Source organism: Chiloscyllium plagiosum, chromosome 32, assembly GCF_004010195.1.
Source record: "Chiloscyllium plagiosum isolate BGI_BamShark_2017 chromosome 32, ASM401019v2, whole genome shotgun sequence".
NCBI classification, from domain to species: Eukaryota; Metazoa; Chordata; class Chondrichthyes; order Orectolobiformes; family Hemiscylliidae; genus Chiloscyllium; species Chiloscyllium plagiosum.
In genome coordinates, this window is record NC_057741.1 from 38,799,065 (window position 1) to 38,821,448 (window position 22,384).

Here is a 22,384-nt window from a genome sequence, read left to right on the forward strand (position 1 = left end):
GTGCCAACAGAATTAATATTTAGACCAGCCATGACTAACTGAACTGTGATACATCCCTGAGGGGCTGACTGGCCTTCTCCTGTTCCTATGTTCACCAATACATTCCAGATAAAATGCTAACTTTTACATTCACCCCAAATTCTCCTCCATTGTGTGACACCATGGCTATTTACAAAGAGAGTAAAAGGATCTATTTTAAAACCTCTCTCCTGGACGGCACGGTGGCTCAGTGGTTAGCACTGCTGCCTCGCAGTGCCAGGGACCTGGGTTGATCCCAGCCTTGGGTGACTGTCTGTGTGGAGTCTGCAAATTCTCTCTCTGTGGGTTTCCTCCGGGTGCTCTGGTTTCCTCCCACAGCCCAAAGATGTGCAGGTCAGGTGGATTGGTTATGGGAAATGCAGGGTTACGGGTCTAAGTGGGATACTCTTTGGAGGAGGGGTAGGGGCTGAATGGACTGCTTCCACGCTGTAGGGATTCTATGCTAAAAGCAGATCACTGTGAATGCTAGAGATGAGAAATAAACACAGGAAACACTGGAGCAACTCAGCAACATCTGTGGAGACAGAAACAGAGTTAACATTTCAAGTCCAATATGACTCTCCATCTTCAGAAGCCATGATGTGGAGGTGCTAGTATTGGACTGAGGTGGACAAAGTTAAAAATCACGCAACACCAGGTTATAGCCCAACAGGTTTATTTGGAAGCACTAACTTTCAGAGCACTGCTCCTTCATCAGGTAGCTGTGGAACAGGATCATAGGACACAGAATTTATATTAGAAGATCAAAGCGTCATACAACTGATGCGATATGTTGAATTGGATTACTGTTAAGTCTTCCATCTTTTAAAATGGGTTGCAGGTTTCAATTCATTGATATGTAAATCCCACTAGCTACCTGATGAAGGAGCAGCGCTCCGAAAGCTAGTGCTTCCAAATAAACCTGTTGGACTGTAACCTGGTGTTGTGTGATTTTTCAAACTTCACATTTAGAAGACAAACCATTTCCCCAGAGACACCCTGAAGAACAGTCACTGGAAACATTGCTGCTGTTTCTCTCTGGCAGGTGCTGCCATACCCACTGAGTTTTTCCAGCTTTTTCTTACGTCCACTCTGCTCTGGAATTAGCCGGTAGAGAGACTTCTCTGGAAAACACAAAACCCACCCCACTTTCTCTCTCAGTCCCTCTCCTTGTACATGCTGGATGAGGTGAGTGGGTCACGGTCAATTTCAATTCTGACACCCAAACTGGCTCAAAGCATGTAACGTGAGAGACAAACCATTAGAACTTCAGACAATTGCAGTAGTCTGACAGAAAAGGGATACTAGGCAAAAGTGAGGACTGCAGATGCTGGAAACCAGAGTCCAGATCAGTGTGTGGTGCTGGAAAAGTACAGCAGGTCAGGCAGCATCCAAGGAGCAGGAAAATCAACATTTCGGGCAAAGGCCCTTCATCAGGAATGTGCTTTTCCAGCACCACGCTAATCTAAACTCTGACAGAAAAGGGATGTACAGGAAAGAAACAGCAGTGTCAGGACAGACATTGTTCGCTTAGGACTATATCGAAACACAGAAAGTGAATCTAATCAAAGATTCAATATCTAATAGTCTAGTTAAGGGGAAGGTGTAATGGCAATGCCACTGGATTAGTAATTCAGAAGTGTGGTGCTAGAAAAGCACAGCAGGTCAGGCAGCATCCGAGGAGCAGGAGAATCGACATTTCGGGCAAAAGCCCTTCATCAGGAATGAGGAAGAACTTTCACCCGAAATGTCGATTCACCTGCTCCTCGGATGCTGCCTGACCTGCTGTGCTTTTTAGCACCACACTCTCGACTTTAATCTCCAGCATCTGCAGTGAGTAGTAATTCAGAGTAGAATGCAGCTTAGTAATTCAGAACTCCAGCCGAGTTCTGGGGATGCAGGTTCAAGACCCACTATGGCAGATTTCAATTCAAATGTGAATTCAATAAAAATCTGGAATTAAAGACTCATCTCACAGTAACCGTTGTCAACCTTTAGGTGGAATGGGTGAGCTGGGATGAAGATGCAGCAGTATTTCAGTCTGATTTGGACAATATGAGGGAGTGGGAAAACGTATGGCAGGTTATATAATGCGGGTAAATGTGAGGTTATCCACTTTAGGAGCAAAAACAGGCTTCTTATCAGAATGGCGATAGATCGGGAAAGGGGGAGGTGGAATAAGGCCTCTGTGTCCTTGTATGCAAGTTGCTGAAGGTAAGTGTTGCAGGCGCAGCAAGTAATAAAGAAGGCAAATGTTATCTTGGCCTTCAAAGCCAGCAAGTTTCAGTACAGGAGCAAGGATGTGCTGCTGCAGTTGTACAGGAGCCTTGGTGAGACCACACCCGGCATATTATTGTGTGCAGTTTTGGTCTCCTTATCTGAGGAAGGATGTTCTGGCAATGGAGGGAGTGCAGCGAAGGTTTCCCAGACTGACTGCTGGCTTTGCAGGACTGATGTACGGGAAGAGTTTGAATCAATTCGAATTACATTCACAGGAGTTTAGAAGAATGAGGGAAGAATCTCATAGGAAGCTATAAAATTCTAACAGGGCGAAATGGTGTCAACACAGGAAGGATGTTCCCAATGACCAGGGAATGCAAAACCAGAGATCACTCTCTAAGGATAAGGTGAGGAGGCTGGAGGAACACAGCAAGTCAGGCAGCATCAGGAGGTGGAGGAGTCAACGTTTCGAGTGTAACCCTTCTTCAGGACTCTTCTCTCCCTCCTGACGCTGCCTGGTTTGCTGTGTTCCTCCAGCCTCCTGCCTGTCTACTTAGGATTCCAGCATCTGCAGTTTCATTGTCTTGGAGGATAGGAGAGGCCATTTAGAGCTGAGTTGAGGAGAAACGTCTTAGATTTAAGACACAGACTATAGATTTCTCTATCACAGAAAGCAGTTGAGGTGAAAATATTGAGTGTTTTCAAGAAGAAGTTAGATATAGTTCTTAGGGCTAAAGAGATCACATGGTATAGGGAGACAGTGGGAACAGGTTCAAGGGGCCGAATGGCCTACTCCTGCTCCTGTTTTCTCTGTTTCTATGAAATACTGCAATTTAAATTAACATTCAGAAGATGGAATCCTTAAAATGAATTACAACCAAAACTCAGTCGTGGGAATGAGGAGTGAAGGGGCAGTCTGTTGAGGATCTCACAGTAAAACATTTAACAGCCATTGGTAAGTTGCGTGTCACTCAGAGCAAATCCAGTATAATTGGAGCCAGTTTGTATCCACGCCAAACTAACACTGCTCCTTCAGCATCTATCTAATGAGGAGGCTTGCCCTGAATTCACCAACAACAACTTGCATTCAAGTACTGCCTTTGATGTTAAATTATGAAATGATTTCAGATAGTTGCTCAAAATTACAAAGACTTAAGATCAGGTAAAATCTTAAAAATGTAAGATTTAAGAGGATTGTGCGAGGTGGGGTGAATATCTTTAACACAATGACTGGCTGTGATTTGCCAAAAAGGGTAGTGGAAACAGATTCAGCAGCAGCTTTCAAAAAGAGAAATGAATAAATACCAAAGAGAAAACGATTACAGGAGTGTACTTTTTTATAGAGTCTCTCCAGTGCAGAAACAGGCCATTCAGCCCATTGAGTCCACACCAACCCTCTGAAGGGCATCCCACCCAGACCCACCCTGTACCCTATCCCTGTATTTTCCATGGCTAATCCACTTAACCTACACATCCCTGGACAGGATGGACTATTTCCCATGACAAATTCACCTAGTCTGCACATCTTTGGATTATGGGAGGAAACTGGAGCACCTGGAGAAAACCCACGCAGACACGGGGAGAATGTGCAAACTCCACACAGACAGTCACCTGAGGCTGGAACCAAACCTGGGTCCCTGCTGCTGTGAGGCAGCAGTGCTAACCACTGAGTCACCCCATGCCACTCCAGCACGTTGGGTAAGGAGTAGAAGGATGGTACTAACAGATAACTCTCTAGAGGGCAGAGAGATGTAAAGAGGAACAGAATAACACATTCTGTTGCCATTTACAACCATGTGGTTGTCCAATAAATAAAACTTCCTCCAACACGACCAGGACAGACCCGAGCATGCAAAATGCCCGTGAGAACTCAGCTCCACAGTCCGGTTCTCAATCTATCACCAGCAGCCTGAGAGATGGGCACTTACCACCGGAGTGCTGCTATTGGCCAGGTAGATGATGGTTGAATTTGCTGAGTCAGTGTCATTCCAATGAAGGCTTGAATTAGCACCTGTGAAAACAGTGTGAACAGTTCAGCAAAGAATGTCACCTCTCCCTACCTGCTGGCTAAACTCTGTACACACCTCAAGCATTCCAATAACAATAGATTTATCCTGAAATATAACAGCCTTGCATTAACCATCATCAAATCAGCGAGAGTATGATTCATAAAGTGCTGGAATTTAGGATCATGCAAAATGGAAAATGGGATTAGTGTAAATATAGAAATGTAGAAACTAGGGCAGGAGTAGGCCATTCAGCCCTTCCAGCCTGCTCTACCATTCAATATGATCATGGCTGACCATCCAACTCACTCCCTTGTTCCTGTTTTCTTCCAATGTCTTTTGTCCTTTTAGCCCTCAGCATTATATTTAACACCTTTCTTCAAAACATTCAATGTTTTGGTCTCAACTGTTTTCTGAGGCAGAAAATTCCCAAGCTCCCCACTCTGGGGATTTGGGTTCAAATCCCACCTTGGCAGATGGGGGGGAGGTTTGTATTCAATAAACATCCTGAATTCAGATCCTAATGATGACCACGAAACCATTGTCACTTGTTGGAAAAACCCATCTGGTTCACTAATGTCCTTTAGTGATGGAAACTTATCTAGTCTGGATAATGTATGACTCCAGACTCAAAGTGCACTACTGCCTCACAGCACCAGGGACCTGGGTTTGATTCCAGCCTCGGGTGACTGTCTGTGTGGAGTTTGCACATTCTCCCCGTGTCTGCGTGGGTTTCCTCCAGGTGCTCTGGTTTCCTCCCACTGTCCAAAGATGTGCAGGTCAGGTGAATGGGCCATGCTAAATTGCCTGTAGTGTCCAGGGATGTGTAGGTTGGGTGCATGAGTCAGGGGGAAATATAGGGGAATGGCTCTCGGTCTTTGGAGGGTCAGTGTGAACTTGTTGGGCTCAACAGCCTGCTTCCACATTGTAGGGATTCTATGATCAGAGCAATGTGCCCTCTGGGTAATTAGGGATGGGCAATAAATGCTGGCCTGGCCAGCGATGCCCTCATCCTATGAATGAATAATAAAAAAGCTCTCTAGGCAAAGGTATTCTCCCTCAGTGTAGTCAGATCTTTGAGGTCCACCCTTTCAGTATCAGTTTGACCATTTGGATTGGCTCACCCAGCCACAGAGTTAAGGAGTTGATGACATTGTTGGAGAACTGGAGTCACATAGACCAGACCAAGTAAGAATGGGAGAGATTCATCCCTAAAGCATGTTGGTGAACTGATGTGATTTTACCAAGTAATTTCATAGTTATCATTACTGATGCTAGCTTTTGATTTGAGATTTATTAACTAATTAATTTTAAATCCTACCAACTGCTGTGTGGGGTTTGACCACGTGTCCAGGTTGGAGCCCTCTAGATTACAAGACAAACAACATGATTGCTAAGTTACTGCTCCTTTAAAGGGTGTAAGGAGGTTTATGTCATTTTATGGTCATTAAAATTAATATTGGGAGGGCTATCTGACTGACTCCCAATGCCCAGTGTCTGACGCACAGCCACAATGGAGGGCCAAGGTCAGAGGTCACACGACACCAGGATATAGTCCGAGAGGTTTATTTGAAATCACAAGCTTTCGGAGCTCTGTTGCTCCTTTCTCAGGTGAAGCCTCATCAGTTGCTGACCTTGTCCACCGCAGTCCAACACCAGCACCTCCACATCATGACAATGGAGGGAAGCTGAGAGGGTAAAATGGAACATTGCAAAGTTACATTTCTCAGCCTAACGCCCTGCCCGCCCTCACAGATGGAGAGAAAAGATCTCCCACTGCCCCACCCACCTTGAGGACCTTCTCTTCAGTCTTTCGTTCTGTATTTATCTCTCAAACGACATCATATTGCTGTGTGAAAATTATCTGTTGGATTTGCTCAGCATGACAGTGAATGGAACCTTCCAAAGGGAACTGGATAAATAGTTGAAAAGCTGAAACTTTATAGAGCTATGGAGAAGGAGCTACAACGTGGGGCCAACTGCATTGTTTCTTTCACAAACAAGATGGGATGAATGGCCTCCTATGTTTAATCCTACAATTCGATGTTAAACGATGGTGGGGGGGGGGTGTTCCGTCGCACTCAGGGAGTCCAAGTGGCTGTGACAACGTGATTATGTTGTGCAGTGAGCTGCAATATGTGTACATCACATTGGAAGTTTAGCCACCCAGTTACTGCAGTCTTGAGAAAGGGAAACGGAAACACAAAAAGCAGAAACAATGTCCAATGGATGGGACATCATCACTCAGGGTATTCATAGCAATACGTGACCTCAGCGCTAACCCCCAGTGAACATCCACTGCCAAATATAAAACAAAGGCTCCTCCAAAAATACACTTTGCAAATAATGTTACAAAGCAACATCTTTGGGTCACTGCACCCAGGGTGGGTTCGAGAATGAAGAACACCTTTTAAAGGTATAGATAATAGCTGTCTGAACATATTGTATTAAAGGAAGGAGTTGCAATTCCAGGTTATCTTTCTTTCATAACCAAGCCCATTCCCAACCTCATCAGATACCCACTTTGTTCCAATTACTAATACCCCTTCTGAAGTAAGCATTGACCTTACACATTGTCACAGTTGATCATATAGCCAATTCTTACCAAACCCGTGACCTCTACCTCCCAGGAAGTCAAGGATAGTGAGCAGATGGGAACACCACCAGCTAAAAGATATTGATAATGGGTTGGTCAGCAATCATAATGCCATAAAATATTGAGGGGAGGTTGTTAGAGTCTCTCTTGGTGGAGATGGCCAATCGCTGATGTTAGTTGCATTGCATTGATGATACTTGGTGACACCTTCACCATAAAGAAATTGTTTTTAATGCTTTAACAAAATGCAGGCATCACTGGCAGGGTTAGCATTTATTGTCCATTCCTAGTTGCTGTTGAGAAGGTGGTGGTGAGCTGCTTTATTGAACTGTTGTAGTAGTGAAGGACTTAATGCCAAACATCACATTCTCAAGGCCATTTGTGCTTTGGCAATAAATGTTGGCCTTACCAATTATGGCCATAAATTCTGGAATAGAGTGGTGCTGGAAAAGCACAGCAGTTCAGGCAGCATCCGAGGAGCAGGAAAATCGATGTTTCGGGCAAAAGCCCGTCATCAGGAATACAGGCTTATGTCCATAAAACAAAATCCCAACAGTCTGTGCACCAACAACGGTGCAACTCCATCCCAGTGTGTTCTCAGTCCATGTAAAATGGCTCCTGGGTGTCTGAGAAAAGGGTATTAATGGGCTCAAGGATTAATTACTTGCACTTTGAGACAGGATTGAGATCATGCTATGTAACAAAGGAAGTTCAGTGATAAAAGATACACATTCCATAATTATGTTTATTGTGGGGAGTGGACATATCGCTAACTCTCGTATAATTAAATCAATTAGTGAGGTTAGAGATTAAGAACAGTCAGAGCCAACCATTTACAATAAGACTCTAGGTGAAGTTAGGGAGTGGCTGGTTACTTCACATTGTTCAGGATCAGGAACAGGACCTGCTCAGACAATTCTCAAAATCAAGAACACATTGGGAACACATTGGGGACACACGTTTGGTCAAAGAGGGTCAGGGCAGATAACATACACTTGGTCAGTCACTGACCAGAGGCTTCTCAGTCATGACTAGGGATCGTTTCCTTCAGCGTTTATTCTTTCTGTTTCTAATTTTCAGCATATGTTTTTTATTATTACTGTCAGGAACACGGGACCCAGAGGAGGTCACACTGCCTCTCCAGTCTGTTCCTTAGATCATCTTTCATGAGATCATGATTGATCTCAATTCCATTTATCTGTTTTGCCTCTGTAACCCTTCATATTCTCACCCAACAAAAACCTACTAATCCCAGTTTTCAGATTTCCAATTGATCCCCGGAACCAATGGTGTTTTGGGTGCTTTCCCCTGCCCATGGTGCGAGGGAGTGCCTCCCTGATCCCACATTGACCGGGCTTGAGTTGAATGTTCTGCCTGCTTCACCACAGGACAATGTTTCTCACTATCTGTCCACAATCTGTTAATTGTTTGAAAAATTTCAATTTGACTGCCTGACCCCTCGAATATTGAGGAAACCAAGCCTAATCTATAAAGCATGTCACCACAAGTTACCCCTTCCTGCCTTCGCATCGTTTTAATGAATGAATATTGTATCCCATCCAAATACACATTTCTTTTATTTTATAGTTGTGCTGTAAAATTACAAACATGGAGAGATTTCTTGGTATGTAGCAGAAATGGCAGTAACAACCACAAGACATAAGACCTTTCAGCCCATTGAGTTTATCCTGCCATTCAATGATATCGTGGCTGATCTGATAATCCACAGCTCCACTTTCCTGTCTTTTCCTCATTACCAGTGATTGCCTTTCCTGATTAAAAACCTGTCTCAACGTTAAATATACATAGTGTCCCAGTTCAACAGCCCTCGGTGAGAAAGAATTCCATAGATTCACTCCCATATGAGAGAGGAAATCCCTCATCTCCATCCTAACTGGGTGACCCCTTACTCTGAGATGATACCCTCTGGTCCTGGACTCTCCCACAAGGAAAGACAACCTCTCTGCATCCACCCTGTCAAGTCCTTTAAGAATCCTGTATGTTTCAATCAGGGCATCGCTCATTCTTCTAATCTCCAAAGAGTTACCGGAACTTTCCACTCAACCTTTCTTCATCAGACAGTCCCTCCATATCTGGGACCAGCCCAGTGAACCGATCAGCCTAGATTAGGTGTATAGTTAGACAAAGGAGAAAACCTGCATTTATTTGGCTCCTTTCACTTCCTCAGGGCACTGAGAGGATCCTGCAGCTATTAAAGACTTCTATAGAGTAGTTAAGCATTCTTAGCTTGCTAAGATATTTCTTCACAACCTGTAGCAGATTAGTGGAGATCCAGTTATGTTGAATGTTTAGAATCTGGATTAGATCAAACCTAGAACACAGAAGCTAGAAGCAGGAGTAGGCCATTTGGCCCTTTAAGCCTGCTCCCCCACTCACTAGATCATGGCTGATCCTCTCTCTCAATGCCATATTCCCACTTTCTCTCCATATTCCTTCATGCCTTTCAAATCTAAAAACATAGTGAACAGTTCTGGTCTCTCAAATTTAAAAAGGATGTGGGGTCACCGGGGAAGCTGCAAACATGATTGAGCAGAATGATCCCAAACCTGTGAAGATATAACTATCAGCAGTACCTGTTTAGGCTCAGACTTTCTCCTGACTGAACAGTGAGCTGATAGAAATCCTTAAGATTATGAAGGGGTTTGATAAGGTAGATGTTGGAACATAGAACATTACAGTACAGTTCAGGCCCCTCGGCCCTCGATGTTGCACCGATGTTGTGGAACCAATCTGAAGCCCATCTAACCTACACTATTCCATTATCATCCATATGTTTATCCAATGACCATTTAAATGCCCTTAAAGTTGGAGAGTCTACTACTGTTGCATGCAGGGCATTCCACACCTTTACTACTCTCTGAGTAAAGAAACTACCTCTGACATCTGTCCTATATCTATCACCTCTCAATTTAAAGCTATGTCTCCTTTTGCTAGCCATCACCATCCGAGGAAAAAGGCTCTCACTGTCCACCCTATCTAACCCTCTGATTATCGTATATGTCTCAATTAAGTCGTCTTTCAACTTTCTTCTCTCTAACGAGACCACCCTCAAGTCCCTCAGCCTTTCCTCGTTAGACCTTCCTTCTATACCCAGCAACATCCTAGTAAATCTCCTCTGAACACTTTCCAAAGCTTCCACATCCTTCCTATAATGCGGCAACCAGAACTGTACACAATATTCCAAGTGCAGCCGCATCAGAGTTTTGTACATCTGCAACATGACCTCATGGCTCCGAAACTCAATCCCTCTACCAATAAAAGCTAACACACTGTATGCCTTCTTAACAGCCATATCAACCTGGATGACAATTTTCAGGGATCTATATGCATGGACACCGAGATCTCTCTGCTCATCTACACTACCAAGAATCGTACCATTAGCCCAGTACTCTTTATTCCTGTTGCTCCTTCCAAAGTGAATCACCTCACACTTTTCCACATTAAACTCCATTTGCCACTTCTCAACCCAGCTCTGCAGCTCTGTAACCTGCAACATCCTTCGTCACTATCCACACCTCTACCAACCTTAATGTCATCTACAAATTTACTAACCCATCCTCCTACGTCCTCATCAAGGTCATTTATAAAAATGACAAACAGCAGTGAATCCAAAAAATATCTTTGCGATACCCCACTAGTAACTGAACTCCTGGATGAACATTTCCCATCAACCACCACCCTTTGTCTTCTTTCAGGTAGCCTATTCCTGATCCAAACCACTAAATCACCCTCAATCCCATGCCTCCGTATTTTGTGCAATAGCCTACCGTGGGGAACCTTGTCAAACGCCTTACTGAAATCCATATACATCACATCAACCGCTTTACCGTCATCCACCTGTTTGGTCATCTTCTCAAAGAACTCAATAAGGTTTGTGAGGCACGACCTACCTTCACAAAACCGTGTTGACTCTCCCTAATCACCTTATTCCTCTCTAGATGATTATAAATCCTATCTCTTATAACCTTTTCCAACACTTTACCCACAACCGAAGTAAGGCTCACTGGTCTATAATTACCAGGGTTGTCTCTACTCCCCTTCTTAAACAAGGGAACAACATTTGCTATCCTCCAGTCTTCTGGTACTATTCCTGTAGACAATGACAACATAAAGATCAAAGCCAACACTTTCAGAATTCATTTAACGCTTCCCCTATCTCCTTCTCCTATGTTGAAAGGTTGGTTCCACTTGTAGGTAAGGCCTGCATTATGGGGATAAAATGAAAGAGAAAAAGAAAATTGTGCATTTATCTAGCACTTTTCATCACCTCTGCATATCTCAAAATACTGAAGTACTTTTATAATGTTTAGTACATAGTAAATATCTGCAACTACTAATGTCATGAAAACTGAACAATTTTTGTTTTGTTTTGTTGATTAAGGGTTAAGTAATAGTCAGGATATCAAGAACCCCGCCCCACTTCTCCAAAATAATGCCTCGAGATCTTTTATATCTACCTGAGCAAGAAGATTGGCCTTAATATCTCAGTCGACAGACTACACCTCCAACACTGCTGTATTCCTTCAATATTGCACTGGAGTGTTATGTTTAATTACTGTACATTAAAATATCATCTATAAACAAATAAATCTTACTGGGAGATCAGCAGAAACCACTTTACCCAGAGTGTAGTGAGATTGTGGAATGTGTTCCCCATGGTAGGGCCTGAGGTAGAATAATGTTGATACATTTAAGGGGAAGCTGGATAAACACGATGGAGAAAGGAACAGAAATATAAGGTGATCCCAGGTGGGAGCATAAATACCGGAATTGACAAGGTAGGCTGAATGGCCTGTTTCTATGCCATATATGTTTTTGTAACTTTGAGGTCAGTTCACAAACCAACTTGTATACAGACCAGTCAAGGTTTTTAATTGCAAGAGGCCAGTAGAGTGACAGGAATGGCTGTGTGTCACATAGTACAACACTGAGTGCTGCTCACCAATCACTGCTGTCCATAACCACTGCGATCCCACAGCAGGCTTTGTTCTCTCTGCTTGGAGCTTTTCTTTCGCTTTTTAGTGGTACTCAACATCACTGGTTTTGTAATTTGCTGACATTAATGAGAGGTAATTGGAATGTTGGAGAAAGTTCAGAGAAGGTTCACTGGACTAATCACAGATAAAAACCGTGAGATTGAGCAGTTTGGGCCAATTCTCAATCGAGTTTAGCAGGATGAGAGGAGATCTAATTGAGGTAAAGATGATGCTAAAGGGATTGACAGAGTAGACGTAGAGAGGACATTTCCCCTTGTGAAGCAAACTAGAACAAGAGGTCATCATTTGAGGCTAAGGAGAAACAGATTTAAAACAGGAATGAGTTAAGGATTGTAATGAAGTCAGCCAAGTGGACCCCATAGAATCTGAGTTCCATGATTGGGGCTGTTAAACTGATCCAATCATGGGGCCCTGGCTGACAGATATAAATGGGAGTGTCATATAAAAAAATAAATAAACAGGAGTGTCAGAGGTTCTGTTCACTCTGAGAGCTGACTCTGAGGGAGCTGGAGCAGTGTCACGGACCCTCCGTGTGTAAACACAGGGGGACTTGATGACGGGATACCAGCCTCTGTGGAGTTATTTCAATAAGGAGGAATTACTTCTCTCAAAGGGTTGCAAATCTGTAGAATTTACTCCCCCAGAGTGCGGTGGATGCTGGGACACTGAATAGGTTTGAGGAGATACAGTGGCTCAGTGGTTAACACTGCTGCCTCACAGCACCAGGGACCCCGGTAGGGAAGTCGGTCCAGGTTACTCTTTGGAGGGTCAGTATGGACTTGTTGGGCCAAAGGGCCTGTTTCCATACTATAGGGAATCTAATCATAATAGATTTTTAATTGGTAACAGGGTTGAAAGGTTAGGGAGAGTAGGCAGGAAAGTGGAGCTGAGGCCACAATGAGATCAGCCCTGATTGTAATGAGTCAGAGGTCACGCGACACCAGGTTATAGTCCAATAGGTTCATTTGAAATCACAAGTTCTTGGTGTGCTGCCCCTTTGTCAGGTGAAGAAGGAGCAGCGCTCTGAAAGCTTGTGATTTTAAATAAACCTGTTGGACTATAACCTGTCGCACGGCCTCTGACTTTGTTCACCCCAGTCCAACAACGCCACCTCTACATCACGGTTGTATTGAATGGTGGAACAGGCTCAATGGGCTGAATGGACTGCTGCTGCTCCTAGCTCTTACGTTCTTACTTATATGTTGTAACGACTGAGCTAGAACCATCTCAGCCCATCTTCAAGAACATTTCTATTTCACTATTTAAAAAATATCTATGTTAAAGAATGTGGTTTGTCGGTTCGAGACTCATTGAGGTTCAGAGAGAGGATTGCACCATAAAAAGGATGGAATTTCCATTCTTTCTTCTGATGTCAGAGTTATCTGTGTTTACGTGCAGTTGGTTTCATCTTTGCCAAGAGAGGAGCTGGTGCATTGACTGAACCCTGACTGAGACATAGCAGGGAGTGTACCTGCACATCTCAACAACACGCCTGGCCCAAACCAGGACAGCTCAACTTTGCTCTGAAGGCCGTTCCTCTCTGTCCTCGCTGAGGTCGAAGCAATCAAACAGGGATTGTTCCTCAGCCCTGTGTCTCAGTCATTACCAAATCAGCCAATCACTCCAAATGGAAGAAAGATTACAATTTCTGTAGTGTCTCAGGAATCTCAACATGCAGGAAGAAGCAACAGCCTCATAGAATCCCTACAGCATGGAAAAAAAGGTTACAATTTCCGTAATAATATTTGCAATCGCCAAAGGTCCAAACATGGCTTAAAGCCATTTCTCGAAGCACTGTCACCATGTACAGGAAACAATTGGCCAATTTGTGCACAGCAAGATCCCACCAACAGCAAAGTGACAATGACAGATCCTCTGTTTTTTTAGTGATGTTGCTGGTGGAATGAAAATTGGCTGCAGGTCACTAGGGAGAGCTCACTCCACTCTTGAATAAGCACCCTGGCACCCTGCAGGGGGCAGACAGCTCAGGGTTTGACTGCCCATTGAAAATAAGAACCCCAGGAAAACCCACAGTCACACTGAGCTGAACAAGACTGGCATAAGCTGCTCCATTAGTGTCAGGAACCTGAGACCAATGGAAGTGAATCAGAAAAAAAAGTCAAACATTCCAAATTCTCACAGCCCAATCATAGTATTACATTGCCAGGATCAGACAGTAGGACACAGTCAATAATGATCTGTTTATCAAATTAAATAGGTTATTAAATCTTTCCTTGTGGATTTCCTCTGGGTGCTCTGGTTTCCTCCCACAGTCCAAAGGTGTGCCAGATAGGGTGGATTGGTCATGGGTTACAGGGATACGATAAATGGGAGGGTGGGATGCTCTTCAGATGGTCAGTGTGGACCGGATGGGCTGAATGGTCTGCTTCCAGACTGTAGGGATTCTATGATTCTATGTTCTAACGAAAGGTGATTGAGCTGGAATGTTAATTCTGTTTCTCCCTCCACAAATGCTGTCAAACCCGTTGAATATTTGGTTCCTATTTCACATTTCGGAAAGTCAGGAGGCATGGGATAGTGGGAAATTTGGCCAGTTGGATAGAAAACTGGCTAACCGGTCAAAGTCAGAGAGTGGTGGTAGATGGTAAATATTCAGCCTGGAGCCCAGTTACAAGTGGAGTTCCGCAGGGATCAGTTCTGGGTCCTCTACTGTTTGTAATTTTTATTAATGACTTGGAAGAGGGAGTCGAAGGGTGGGTCATAGAGTTTGTAAGAAGGCCTATGGAGTATTATCGTTCATTAGCAGAGGGATTGAATTCAAGAGTCGTGAAGTGATGTTGCAGCTGTACAGGACTTTGGTTAGGCCACATTTGGAGTACTGTGTACAGTTCTGGTCGCGTCACTTTAGGAAAGATGTGGAAGCTTTGGAGGGGGTGCAGAGAAGATTTACCAGGATGTTGCCTGGAATGGAGAGGAAGTCGTACGAGGCTAGGTTGAGAGTTCTCGGCCTTTTCTCGTTGGAACGGCGAAGGATGAGGGGTGACTTGATAGAGGTTTTTAAGATGATCAGAGGAATAGATAGAGTAGACGGTCAGAAACTTTTTCCCCGGGTACATCAGAGTGTTACAAGGGGACATAAATTTACGGTGAAGGGTGGAAGGTATAGGGGAGATGTCAGGGGTGGGTTCTTTACCCAGAGAGTGGTGGGGGCATGGAATGCGCTGCCTGTGGGAGTGGCAGAGTCAGAATCATTGGTGACCTTTAAGCGACAATTGGATAGGTACATGGATGGGTGCTTAAGCTAGGACAAATGTTCGGCACAACATTGTGGGCCGAAGGGCCTGTTCTGTGCTGTATTGTTCTATGTTCTATGTTCTATGTTTTTACTATCCACAGCATTTTACTTCTCATTTATAAAGTAAACAGCCAGGCTGTTCTCCATCCTTTAAGAAGGCAATTGTTGGACCATAGACAATTTTGACCTAGAGTGTAGCTATGGCATAGTCAACTCTAGCTTGAATTTGTGAAATGGGCAAATATTCAAAACAGAGGAACATGTACCGAGGTAACGGTGAGAGAGAGCAGCGAGTGTGAGATGAGTTTGGATTTCTCCATCATGAGGTTGCACAGGCCACGCCACCATAGAAACCAACCTTCCATCCATGGACTCCATTTACACAACACATTGCTGCGGAAAGGCTGCCAACATCATCAAAGACCCCTCCCACCCCAGTAATGCTCTCCAACACCCTCTTCTATCAGGCAAGAGATACAGAAGCTTGAATACCCGCACCAACAGGTTCAGGAACAGTTTCCCTGCTGTTACTAGACTGCTGAATGGACCTCTCTCACTCCAGATAATGTTGGTCTTGTTAATGTTGATCTTGCTTTGCCCACCTCCTGTGCAGTTTATCCCTGCGTGTCTCACTCTGTCTCAGCACTCTGTGGTGTGTATCTCCTTGTTTGCTATGATCTGACTGCACTGCTCGCAACACAAAACTTTTCACTGTACTTAGGTACATGTGACGACAATAAATCACAGTCAGGTGATAGAGATACAAAGCATCAACTGGGGTAGGCTCAGCTGGCTGCACACATGCTCAGATCAGGGATTGTGGCATCACAATCCTCTCTGTCTTCTTTTTGGGTAAGATGTTAAACCATGCCCTCGAATAAAAGGGGTCTATTTGTCCTAAATTAACGACAAGCTGGAGGAGCTCTCCTCACTATCCTGCCCCAATATTTATTCTGACAAAAAAAGATTATCTCGTCATTATCACATTGCTTCTTTGGACCGTTTGCAATACACTATTTAACTGCCATTTTATCCATTTTATCTTACATTATAACAGTCAAACCTTCTGAAGAAGAGTTATGTTGGACTCGAGGCATTACCTCTGTTTCTCTCAACACGGATTCTGCCAGACCTGCTGAACTTTTCGAGCATACTCTGTTTTGATTCAGATTCCCAGCATCTGCTGTTATTTTATTTTTACTGCACTTCAAAGCCTATAACTTTTTTTATTCATTAATGGGATGAGGGCATTACTGGCCAGGTCAGCATTTATTGTCCCATCCCTAATTGCCCAGGGGGCTGTTAAGAGTCGCCCACATTGCTGTGGGTCTGAGTCGCATGTAGGCCAGACCAGGTAAGGATGGCAGTTTCCTTCCCAAAATGATATTAGTGAACCAGAATTTAAATTTCACCATCTGCCCTGGTCGGATTTGAACCCAGGTCCCCAGATTATTACCTTCAGAGAGTCACAGAATCCCTGTGGTGTGGAAATACACCATTCGGCCCAACAAGTCCATACTGACCCTCTGAAGAGTAACCCACCCAGACCCATTCCCCTATCCTATTATTCTACATTTATCCCTGACTAACCTACACATCCCTGAACCCTACAGGCGATTTAGCATGGCCAATTCACCTAACATGCACATCTTTGGACTGTGGGAGGAAACCAGAGCACCCGGAGGAAACCCAAACAGACACGGGGAGAACGTGCAAACTCCACACAGGCACCAGAGGCTGGAATCGAACCAGGACCCTGCCACTGTGAGGCAACAGTGTTAACCACTGAGCCAACGTGTCACCCCGAGACTATTACCTTAGTCTCTGGATTAACAGTCCCAATGATAATACCACTAGGCCTGGGTTCTTCGCATGGTGAGAGCAGCAGTGGGTGACATACTGGCTCAGTGGTTAGCACTGCTGCCTCACAGTGCTAGGGATCCAGGTTCGTTTCCAACTTTGGGTGACTGTCTGTGTGGGGTTTGCACATTCTCCCTGCATCAGCGTGGGTTTCCTCCCACAGTCCAAAGATGTGCAGGTTAGGGTGGATTGGCTATGGGAAATTGCCTCTTGGTGTCCAAGGATGTGCACATTAGGTGGGTTAGCCATGGGAAACTCGGTGATGGGATGGGTCTGGGCGGGATGCTGGTTGGTGGGTCAGTGTAGACTTGATGGGCTGAATAGCCTGCTTCCATGCTGTTGGAACTCTTTATTAGATTAGATTACTTACAGTGTGGAAACAGGCCCTTTGGCCCAACAAGTCCACACCGACCCTCTGAAGAGCAACCTGCCCAGACCCATTCCCCTACATTTACCCCTTCGCCTAACACTATGGCCAATTCACCTATCCTGCACATTTTTGGGCTTTGGGAGGAAACCAGAGCACCCAGAGGAAACCCACGCAGACACAGGGAGAATGTGCAAACTCCACACACAGTTACCTAAGGCGGGAATTGAACCCGGGTCTCTGGCACTGTGAGGCAGCAGTGCTAACCACTGTGCCACCGTGCTGCTTCCATGAGGCTGTTACCTCTTCCTGCATGTTGAGATTTCTGAGACACTAAAGAAATTGTAATCTTTCTTCCATTTGGAGTGATTGGCTGATATGGTAATGACTGAGACACAGGGCTGAGGAACAATCCCTGTTTGATTGCTTCGACCTCAGCGAGGACAGAGAGGAGCGGCCTTCAGAGCAAAGTTGAGCTGTCCTGGTTTGGGCCAGGCGTGTTGTTGAGATGTGCAGGTACACTCCCTGCTATGTCTCATACAGGGTTCAGTCAGTGCACCAGTTCCTCTCATGGGACTGACAATACTCACTGCACGCACACAGAAATATCTCTGACAACAGAGAAGAGAATGAAAATTCCATTCATTTTATGGTGTAATCCCCCTTTGAATATCAGCAAGTCTCAAACCCGACAAACCACATTCTTTAACATAGATATTTCTTTATAAAGTGGAATATATCAATTTATCCGAGTTCTGGAAGAAAACGAGGGGACAGCATTTAGCATTGACCTTCGGGAATATGAAATCTAGCTGGTGTTAGGGATTTGAAATGAGAGATTTGGAGACACAGGTGGAGTCTCAGGTTGTGAAAGGTTTACAGAGAGATATCGATGGGTTGAGTAAATGGGTAAAATAGTTGCCAAATGGAACGTATTTTGGAAAATGTGAAGTTGTTCATTTTGGAAGGGAGAACAGATGAACAGAATATTATTTAAATGGGGAAAAGCTGCAGAAAGATGCAACACAAAAGGACTTGGGGAAAGTTGTACATGAAACACAGAAAGTTAGCACATGGGACAGTAGCTAATCAGCACGGGTCATGGAATATTGGTCCTTATTTCAAAGGGATTGGAGTATAAGAGAAGGGAGGTCTTACAGCTACTGTACAAGGGGCTGGGGAGACCATGTCTGGAGCACTGTGAGCAGGTTTGGTCCCTTATTTAAGGAAAGATATCATTTCATTGGAGGCAGCTCACAGAAGGTTCATGAGGAGGTCCCTGGTATGGAGAGATCCTCTTATAAACAAAGATTAAACAGGTTGGGGCTCTACTGACTGGAGTTGAGAAGAATGAGAGGTGACCTCATTGAAATATATTGGATTCTGAAGGGGCTGGACAGGGTCAATGCTGAGAGGGTGTTCCCCCTCATGGGAGAGTCTGGGACCAGAGGGTACAGTCTCAGAATAGAGGGGGAAAGTGAGGACTGCAGACGCTGTAGATTAGAGTCGAGAATCTAATCCTTGACTCAGAATAAAGGGGCACTAATTTCAACCGGAGGTGAGGAGGAATTTCTTCTCTCTTTTTGGAACTCCTTGCTGCAGAGAGCTGGGGGGGGGGGGGGGCAGAGTTCTTGTGTATGTTTAAGGCTGAGAGAGATAGATTCCTGATCACGAGGAGGATCAAGAGTTATTGGGAAAGGGCAGGAAACTGGTCGTGAGGGATGCTGGATCGACCATGAAGTGTGGAGCAGGCTTGAGGGACTGAATGACCTACCCCTGTCCCAATTTCTCAAGGTCTTCATAATCAGCAGGTCCAAGAGTGTGGAGCAATGTTCCTTTAAACAATGGGTCAGGCTCTGAAATGCTGACTCAGCCTCATAGCTGCTGATGGATTTGTTGAGAATTTCTGGCCTTTTGCACATTCTATTTACAGCTTTCAGGAATGTACAAAATGTGAAAAGGTTTCACACCCCATTCGCCTTTTCAACATACACAGAGATTAGAACTTCAGACTCAGGTGTGACAAACCAAATCACACCAACAGTAAGGTGTGAGAGACACATCTGCATTCTTGAGAATCTTCGCCTCATACCAAGAGGTGCCCTGAGTCACTGCTCCCTGTCCCCACAGACGCACGCACTGCTCCCTGTCCCCAGATACACACACACACTGCTCCCTGTCCCCAGAGACACACACACTGCTCCCTGTCCCCAGAGACACACACACTGCTCCCTGTCCCCAGATACACACACTGCTCCCTGTCCCCAGATACACACACACTGCTCCCTGTCCCCAGATACACACACACTGCTCCCTGTCCCCAGTGACACACACACAGTGCTCCTGTCCCCAGTGACACACACTGCTCCCTGTCCCCAGAGACACACACACTGCTCTCTGTCCCCAGAGACGCACATACTGCTCTCAGTCCTCAAACACACCATTTACTGTTCCTCATCTCAGATGCACATACATATACTTGTTCTGCCATTAATGATCCTCACAGATGTAAGACTGACAACATTAAAAAGGTCATTTTAATACTTATAGCTCAGAAGGAGGCCATTTGGCCCATCACGCTGAAAGGTCTTGGAAGAACTATCCAATTTATCTCATTCTTAGAGTCATAGAGATTGTCAGCACAGAAACAGACCCTTTGGTTCGACTTTTCCATGCCAACCAGATATTTTAAACTAATCTAGTCCCACCTGCCAGCACCTGGCCCATATTCCTCTAAGCCCTTCCTAGCCATATATCCATCCAGATGCCTTTTAAATATTGCAATTGTACCAGTCTCCACCACTTCCTCTGGCAACTCATTCCAGACGCATACCACCCTCTGTGTGAAAAAGTTGCCCCTTAGGTTCCTTTTATATTTTTCCCCTCTCACCCTAAACCCATGCCCTCTAGTTCTGGACTCCCCCAGCCCAGGGAAGAGACTATGTCCATTTATCCTATCTATGCCCCTTATGATTTTATAAATCTCTATGAGGTCACCCCTCAGCCTCTGACACTCCAGGGAAAACAGCCCCAGCCTCTTCAGCCTCTCTCTGTAGCTCAAACCCTCTTGTCACAGCAACATCCCTGTAAATCTTTTCTGCACCCTTTCAAGGTTAACAATATCTTTCCCACTGCTCTGGATGTAGAACCATAAAATGGAGAAACAAATACAGGAAGTTGGAGAAAGCGTGGTCACCTGGGACAGACTGAATTGGCCTCTGAAAAAATGGTGCAGACTGAATGGGAAAAGTGGACTCTTCCTGTGCTGGATTGTCTGCCTTTCCATGCTCCCGCTGGAATCTGTTTAAATCCTTGTCCAGTATGTCTCACAGTTTGGGAACATGGTCGGTATGGACGAGATGGACCGAAGGGTCAGCTTCCATGCTGTATGACTCTGTGACTCAAAATAGCATTTCATTTTCAGCTGCTGATTTTGAACAAAATTTCCAGGACACTCTAAAATACAAAATAGAACGACAAGGGTTGGAGGGTTTGAGCTATAGGGAGAGGCTGAACTGGCTGGGGCTGTTTTCCCTGGAGTATCAGAGGCTGAGGGGTGACCTTATAGAGGGGCATGGATAGGATAAATAGACAAAGTCTTTTCCCTGGGCTGGGGGAGTCCAGAACTAGAGGGCATAGGTTTACAGTGAAAGGGGAAAGATATAAAAGGGACCTAAGGGCAACCTTTTCACACAGCGGGTGGTGCGTGTATGGAATGAGCTGCCAGAGGAAGTGGTGGAGGCTGGTACAATTACAACATTTAAAAGGCACCTGGATGGGTATATGAATAGGAAGGCTTTGGAGGGATATGGGCTAGGTGCTGGAAGGTGGGTCTAGATTAGCTTAGGATATCTGGTCAGTATGGACGAGTTGGACTGAAGGGTCTGTTTCCATGCTGTACATCTCTATGACTCTATGTGAAACATTTCTTCATGTGGAAGCTCCTTGAGTTTTCCCCTTATTGTCGGAGAAATGGGTGTTGTGGAAATAGTTGCATGAATACTTTTAGAAAGCTGAAGCCATGGGATGTGGAGTACTGTCAGTATGCAGGAGCTGTTGGAAGTCGCAGGCTCTCTCAACCAATATCGTCTTCCTGACTCCTCCACTTTTCAACTTCAGCCAATCCTGACTGCGTTGACCACGTGGCTGGGATTGAGTTGTATTGACCTGTTTCCCAGAAGCTCAGTTTTGTGTGCACCGAAATGATTCAGGCTGATCACTGAATGCTGGGCAAGTGGCAGACTGTGATTGGGTGGTAATGCAGTGGAACACAATGTTCAATAACTAACGGTGAGCCAGCAGGGAGACAGGCAATCTATGGAGCTTTGATTCTTCAATTAAAATCAATGTCTGTTCACCAGCAGAGAAAGAAAGGGAGAAGTGAGGGGAATTCAGGACCACAGTGAGTTGCTGATGTATTGAATGCCAGCTCAGAGGGGGATCACAGATCAATACACCCTTTCAACATGAAAGAGAAGAAATATCTTTACCAAAATTATAGATATAAATCTGAAACATGTTGCCTGAAATGGACAAGAGGAGCAGATTTAACACTAATTTACACCGGGCAAGGGAATATTTACAAGATGATGGAAGTGGGTATATGAATAGGAAGGATTTAGAGGGATATGGACCAAGTGCTGGCAAATGGGACACGATTAATTTGGGATATCTGGTAGAAATGGACTAGTTGGACCAAAGGGTCTATTTCTGAGCGTCCATGCTACACAGCTCTATGACTCTGAAAAAAATGCTTTTAAGGTATCTGTTCCCTGCTGTATCCTCCATGGCAACATCTTGACCAATCAGAGTCCAACTGCCAACCAATCAGCACCCTGTTTCACATGCAGGATAAAGAGTTACTCCTTTCAGAATTTGGCACTCTTGCATCAGTCCTGATGAGTGTGAGAGGAAACATTCGGACCACACGTCGATTTTGCACAAAGACTCAAGTTTCTACATAACAATGCTCCTTCAGATCTGGGACTCTAATCGAGTGAATCTTTTCCGTAGCCTCATCAAACCTTCAAACCAATTGTAAAG

The 22,384-nt window shown here is 44.7% G+C and overlaps 1 protein-coding gene across 4 annotated transcripts in view; it reads right to left on the reverse strand.

The window, feature by feature from the left end:
- The window catches only part of LOC122539523 (electrogenic sodium bicarbonate cotransporter 1-like), a 178,796-nt gene that overhangs the window by 46,453 nt on the left and 109,959 nt on the right, over positions 1 to 22,384 (reverse strand). For all 4 annotated transcript variants that reach the window (XM_043674469.1, XM_043674471.1, XM_043674472.1 and 1 more), the window contains exon 14: positions 4,167 to 4,249. In XM_043674469.1, coding sequence (XP_043530404.1) covers positions 4,167 to 4,249 — 83 coding nt within the window. The remainder of the gene's footprint in view (positions 1 to 4,166; positions 4,250 to 22,384) is intronic.